Source organism: Felis catus, chromosome E1 (assembly GCF_018350175.1).
Source record: "Felis catus isolate Fca126 chromosome E1, F.catus_Fca126_mat1.0, whole genome shotgun sequence".
Lineage (NCBI taxonomy): Eukaryota > Metazoa > Chordata > Mammalia > Carnivora > Felidae > Felis > Felis catus.
The window spans coordinates 20,428,704-20,436,149 of NC_058381.1; the positions used below are offsets into that span (position 1 = coordinate 20,428,704).

Below are 7,446 nucleotides of genomic sequence, written 5' to 3' on the forward strand. Positions count from 1 at the left end.
GAGGACTTTAGGAGACAAAACAGATGAACATAAGGGAAGGGAAACAAAAATAATATAAAAACAGGCAGGGGGGCAAAACAGAAGAGACTCATAAATATGGAGAACAAACTGAGGGTTGCTGGAGGGTTTGTGGGAGGGGAGATGGGCTAAATGGGTAAGGGGCACTAAGGAATCTACCCCTGAAATCATTGTTGCACTATATGCTAACTAATTTGGATGTAAATTTTAAAAAATAAAAAGTAAAACAAGTTAATAAAAAAAAAAACCACCAGTAAACATGCAAAGAATAAAGAGAACAAAATCCAAATATATTACTAAAGAAAATCAGCAATACATGAAAGAAATACAAGAAAGGATCAGAGAAAATCTCTGGGAACAACAAAACAAGTAATGAAATGGCAATAAATACATATCTATCAATAATTACTTTGAAAGCCAATGGACTAAATGCTCCGAGCAAAAGACATAAAGTGACGTAATGGATAAAAAAACAAGATCCATCTTCTATATGCTGCCTTACAAGAGACTTATTTTATTTTTTTAGGTTTACTTAGAGCATGAACAGGTGAAAGGACAGAGAGAGAGGAGGGAGAGAATCCCAAGCAGGCTCCACACTGTCAGCACAGAGCCCAATGCAGGGCTCAATCCGAGGAACCATGAGATCATGACCTGAGCTGAAATCAAGAGTTGGCACTGGGTGTTGTATGCAAACAAATTTGACAATAAATTTCATATATTTAAACAAATAAATAAAGAGTTGGACACTCAGCCAACTGAACCACTCAGATGCCCCAGGACTCATTTTACACCTTAGATACGTGAGGGCCTGGAGAAACATTTGTCATTCAAATAGATGTCAAAGGAAAGCCAGAGTAGCAATACCTACATGGGACAAACTAGGCTTTTTTTTTTTTTTTTTTTGACAAACTAGTCTTTATTTATTTTTAAAATTTTATTTATTTTGAGAGAAAGCATGGGTGTGAACAGGGGAGGGGTGGAGAGATTGGGAGAGATATTTCCAAGCTGACTCCATGCTGACAGCATGGGCCTCACAGTTGGTGAGATCATGACCTGAGCCAAAATGTAGAATTGGATGCTTAACCAACTGAGCCACCCAGGTGCCCCTAGACAAATGATTATAAAACAAAGACTGTTAAGAGACAAAACCACTATATATTTTTTTTCCTTTTTCCCTTTTTTTTCCAGTGAGGCATTTTATTTGTATGAATGTATTGCATCGCTAGAAAAAGAATCCCAGGATTTTCCCTCCTGTGTGTTTTTGTCTTACTTCTTCATGGTCCATGATGCCAGCTGAGGTTGTCAGCACAATGAAACCAAACTGGCGGGATGGGAGCAGATTATTCTGCCATTTTTCTAGATCTTTGAGTTGTACATCAAACCTGGGGCTGATCACTCCACACTTGTTTAATCTGCCTGTGAGGTTCGCAACAATTTTCCCAGCTCTGTGATCATCGATGATTTCAGATTCGCCAATGTAACCATGCTTCATCATCACAGTCAGAAATCGGACAATGACTTTGGAGCATGGCCTAATAAGAACCTGGCGTTTGCCTCTCTTTTCAGCATTGTTAATGCTCTTGAGAGGATCTGCCAGGACATTCATGCTCACCATAATGGCGGCACAGAAAGATGGTAGAAAGAGCTAGAAGGCCACTATATATTAATAAAGGGACAATCCAACAAGAAGATACAACAATTGTAAATATTTATGCACCTAACATAAAGCACCCAAATACAGAAAACAACAAACATAAAGGAACTAATTCATAATTATGCAATAATTGTAGGGACTGTAACACCCCACTTACATCAATGGATTGATCATCTAAAAAGAAAATCAACAAGGAAACAATGGCTTTGAATGGCACGCTGGACCAGATGGACTCAACAGATATATTCAGAACATCCCATGTTAAGAAAGCAGAACACACATTCTTTTCAAGTGCACATGGAACATTCTCCATAATAGATCACACATTAGGCCACAAAACAGGCCTTAACAAATTCAAGAAGGTTGAAGTCATACCATGCACCTTTTCTAACCACAATGCTAGGAAACTAGAAGTCAATCACAAGAAAAATTTGGAAAGACCACATATACATGGAGGTTAAACCACGTACTGCTAGACAATGAATGGGCCAACCAGGAAATCAAATTAAAAAATACATGGAAACAAATGAAAAATGAAAACACAACAATCCAAAACCTTTGGGATGCAGCAAAATCAGTCTTAAGAGGAAGGCATATAGCATTAAGGCCTCCCTTAAGAAGCAAGAAAAATCTCAAACAACCTAATGTTACACTTAAAGGAGCTTGAAAAAGAACAAAGGAAGCCTAAGCCAGCAGAAGGAAGGAAATAATAAAGATTAGAGCAGAAATAAATGATAATAGAAAGGAAAAAAAAAAAAACAGAACAGATCACTGAAACCAGGATCTGGTTCTTTAATAAAATTGAAAACCCTCTAGACAAGCTCATCAAAAAAAAAAGGGGGGGGGGGGAGAGAAAGGACCCAGATACAATCACAAATGAGAGAGAGGAGAAATAATAACCAACACCAGCCACAGAAATACAAACAATTCTAAGAGAATATTATGAGAAACTATATGCCATCAAATTGGACAACCTGGAAGAAATGGGATAAATTTCTGGAAACCTATAAACTATCAAAACTGAAACAAAATTTGAACAGACCAATAACCAGCAAATGAACTGAATCAGTAATCAAAAAACAAAAGTCCAGGGTTGGATGGCTTCCCAGGGGAATTCTAAGCATAAGGAAGAGTTCATACCTATTCTTGAGGTGCCTGGGTGGCTCAGTTGGTTAAGCATCCAACACTTGGTTTTGGCTCAGGTCATGATCTCACAGTTTGTGGGATTGAGCTCTGTGCTGACGGTGTGGAGCCTGCTTGGGATTCTCTCTCCCTCTCTCTTCACCCCTCCCCCACCCACATGCATGTTCTCTCACTCTCAAAATAAATAAACTTAAAAAAAATAAAAGTTCATACCTATTCTCAAACTATTCCAAAAAATAGAAAAGTAAGGAAAACTTCCAAGCTCATTCTATGAGGCCAGCATTACCCTGATACCAAAACTAGAGAATGACTCCACTGAAAAAGAGAACTACAGGCCAATATCCCTGATGAACATGGGTGCACAACTTCTCAAAATACTAGCAAACTGAGTCCAACAATACATCAAAAAAATCATGCATCTTGATCAATTGATATTTATTACTGGGTTGCAAGTGTGGTTTCATATATGCAAATCAATTAACATGAAACACTATGTTAATAAAAGAAAGCGTAAGAATCATATGATCATTTCAATAGATGCAGAAAAAGCATTTGACAAAACATAACATTCATTTATAATAAAGCCCTTCAATAAAGTAGGTTTAGAAACTGCTAGAACTGATAAATGAATAAAGCCAGGATACAAAATCAATGTACAGAAACCTGTTGCATTTCTATACATCACAAATGAATCAACAAAGAGAAATTAAGAAATCAGTCCCATTAACAATTGCACCAAAACCCATAAGATACCTAGGAATAAACCTAACCAAAGAGGTGAAAGAGGTATACTATGAAAACTATGAAACACTGATCAAAGAAATTGAAGATGACACAAAGAAATGGAAAGACATTCTATGTTCATGGATTAGAAGAACAAATTGTTAAAATGTCTATACTACCCAAAACAATCTATACATTCAGTGCAATCCCTATCAAAATAACACCTGTATTCTTCACAGAACTAGAACAAACAATTCTAAAACTTGTATGGAACCAGAAAGACCCCAAATGGCCACAGCAATTTTTTTTTTTTTTTTTTTTAGCAAGCGAGAGAGAAAGCATGAATGAAGAAGGGGCAGAGAGAGAGAGAGAGAGAATCCCAAGGAGGCTCTGTGCTGTCAGTGCAGAGCCCGTGGCAGGGCTCAACCTCACAAACCATGGGATCATGATTTGAACCAAAATCAAGAGTCAGATGCCCAATGGACTGGGCCACTGAGGCGCCCCATAGCCAAAGCAATCTTGAAAAGCAAAGCTGGAGGCATCACAATTCCAGACTTCAAGATATACTACAAAGCTGTAGTGATGAAAAGATGGTACTGGCACAAAAATAGACATATAGATAAATAGAACAGAATAGAAAAACCAGAAATGAATCCACAGCTATATGGCCAATTAATCTTTGACAAAGCAGGAAAGAATATCGAATGTGATACAGACTGTCTCTTCAGCAAATAGTGTTGGGGAAGTGGACAGCAACATGCACAAGAAAACTGGGCCACTTACATCATACACAAAAATAAATTCAACATGGATTAAAGACCCAAATGTGAGACCTGAAACTATAAAAGTCCTAGAAGAGAACAGAGGCAGTAACTTTGACATGGGCCATAGTGACTTCTTTCTAGATATGTCTCCTGAAGCAAGGGAAACGAAAGCAAAAATAAACTATTAGGACCACATCAAAATAAAAAGTTTCTGCACACTGAAGTAAACAATAAGACTGAAAGGCAACCTATGGAATGGAAGAAGATATTTGCAAATGACATATCAGATAAAGGGTTAATATCCAAAATCTATAAAGAGCTTCTAAAACTCACCACCCAAAAAACAAATAATCCAATTAAAAATGGGCAGAAGACACATATTTTTCCAGAGATACAGATGGCCAACAGACACATGAAAAGTTGCTTAATATCACTTATTATCAGGTACATGCAAGTCATAGCTACAATGAGATATCACCTCACCTGTCAGAATGGCTAAAATCAACAACAGAAGAAACAACAGGTGTTGGCAAGGATATGGAGAAAGGGGAACCATCTTGCACTGTTGGTGTGAATGCAAACTAGTGCAGCCACCATGGAAAACAGTATAGGGTTTCCTCAAAATGTTAAAAATAGAACTACCCTATGATCCCACAATAACACTATTGGGTATTTATCCAAAAAATACACAAATACTAATTCAAAGGGATACATGCACTCTGACGTTTACAGCAGCATTATCTACAACAGCCAAATTATGGAAACAGCCTAAGTGTCTTATCGACTGATGAATGGATAAAGAAGATGTGGTGTATGTATACAATGGAATAATACTCAGCCATAAGAAAGAATGAAATCTTGCCGTTTGCAAGGATATGGATGGGGCTAGAGAACATAATGCAAAGCGAAATAAGTCAGAGAAAGACAAATACCTTGTAATTTCACTCATATGTGGAATCTAAGAGCAAAGGAAAAAGAGGCAAACCAAGGAACAGATTCATAACTATAGAGAACAAACTTGTGACCAGAGGGGAGAGGGGATGAGTGAAATAGGTGAAGGGGATTAAGGAGTGCACTTATCATGATAAGCACCGGAATTGTGTGGAGGTGTTGAATCACTATGCTGTAGATCTGAAACTAATATCACACTGTATATAAACTAACTGGAATTAAAAAATTTTTAGTTTCTTTATTCTGAGAGAGCGAGCGAGCACACAAGCAGGGGAGGGACAGAGAGAAAGGGAGAGAGAGAATCCCAAGCAGGCTCCACACTGACCAAGTGACCTGAGCCTGAGCCAAGATCGAGAGTCGGACACTTAACCAACTGAGCCACCCAGGAGCCCCATGGAATTTAAATAAAAACTTAAAAAGAAAAAAAGATGAGCAGGGCTTTGAAGTACTGAGGAATTTTCAGGCGAAATATGGGTATGAAGGATAATCCCTGTGAGTCTGCATGGAGAATTTACCTGATGGCCGTATTTTCAGAACTGGATGACATTTTATTCATTCATAAAGTCCTCTTTCATTTGCCATTTCCTCCTGAGATCTTCCCCAGTTTTCTACAGCTAATAAGAATCCTTATTAGGGGGTTTGGGCAGCTTTCATTTGTACCTTCTCTTATGAGACGTCATGCTATAATGTGTATCATAGCTTTACATGAATGTGTCTCTCTCTTCAATCATGGTAGTAGGAAGAGCATGGGTTCTTAGGTTGGAATAACCTGAATTTGGATACTAGCTCTGATCTTTTCTAGCAGTCTGTTTATTTTTGTTGTTGTTACATAATACTTATTTCCATATGATTTCTGGGAGGATTGAATGAAATAACATATGTAGAGTACCTTTACCATCTGATGATCTGTAGGCTACAACTTAATGGCATAGAATTCTGTTCTTTGCTCTCTGCTAAGGGTTCTAAGGGGGTCGTTTGAAAATGGGAAGTTTATAGATGACAGATGGGATTGAAAACCCAGGTGTACAAGGAGTCTTCAGTAAAAATCCCTGTCTTTTATTTATTTATGTATTAACGTTTATTCATTTTTGAGAACAGAGAGAGAGCATGAGTGGGGAAGGGGCAGAGGGAGAGGGAGACACAGAATCTGAAGCAGGCTCCAGGCTCCGAGCTGTCAGTGCAGAGCTCGATGCAGGGCTCGAACTCACGAACCGTGAGATCGTGACCTGAGCCGAAGTTGGACGCTCAACCGACTGAGCCACCCAGGTGCCCCCAAATCTCTGTCTTTTAATTGACTGGTTAAACTAATGGATGAAGAGAAACTATGTGACGTCAGGAAAAGCTGTTGTTAGCCACTCAGATTATAAACACATTTGCATGATATATTGTATAATGGAGAACTACCACCATTAGTACCAGAAATAATTTCTACTAGGAAGATTCATTCTGATGACACAAAATTCTTGTTTAAAATTTGGGCACCACGGGACGCCTGGGTGGCTCAGTCTGTTACACGTTCGACTTCAGCTCAAGTCATGATCTCACGGCTTGTGAGTTCCAGCCCCATGTCAGGACAGTTCAGAGCCTGGAGCCTGCTTCCGATTCTATCTCCCTCTCTCTCTGCCCCTCCCCCATTCGGGCTCTGTCTTTCTCTTCCTCAAAAATAAAATAAACATTAAAAAATTAAAAATGGGCACCTGTCTATATGTGTTATGGAATTAGCCAAGTCAGAAGACAGACATTCTAAAAATGTAGTTTTGGTGGTACTGGCTTAATACAGAATGCTTATTTGTCTTGTAACCATGCTGCTCTGTCAAGAATTTGCACCTAGGCACCTGGGTGGCTCAACTGGTTAAGTGTCCGACTCTTGGTTTCAGCTCAGGTCATGATCTCACAGTTCATGAGTTCGAGCCCCGCCCCCCATTGGATGTAGACATTACTTAAATAACGGAAACCTAAAAAAATAAATAAACATGAGTGTGAAAGACCCTCCCACCCTGAGATATACAGCACTCTGACTAGACTTCGAAGATCTGACGATGTGCTGGTTGCAGCACACAACACAGAAGTGTTGCCACACCTTGAAGAAATGTTTATCAGGCCCCAAGAAGCAAATACAGGGAAGAGTTTTCTGGAACTCCCTAGCTTGCACTCAGGGAAAGACAGGAAAATTAGTTGGCTAAGAAGGTTCTT

The 7,446-nt window shown here is 38.8% G+C and overlaps 1 protein-coding gene across 1 annotated transcript; it reads right to left on the reverse strand.

Moving 5' to 3' along the window:
• Positions 1-1,225: 1,225 nt before the first annotated feature.
• Positions 1,226-1,642, reverse strand: LOC109494275 (40S ribosomal protein S15a-like). The gene has a single exon (XM_045044676.1). The coding sequence runs from the start codon at positions 1,631-1,633 to the stop codon at positions 1,241-1,243; it is 393 nt and encodes a 130-aa protein (XP_044900611.1). The 5' UTR covers positions 1,634-1,642; the 3' UTR covers positions 1,226-1,240.
• Positions 1,643-7,446: the final 5,804 nt, after the last annotated feature.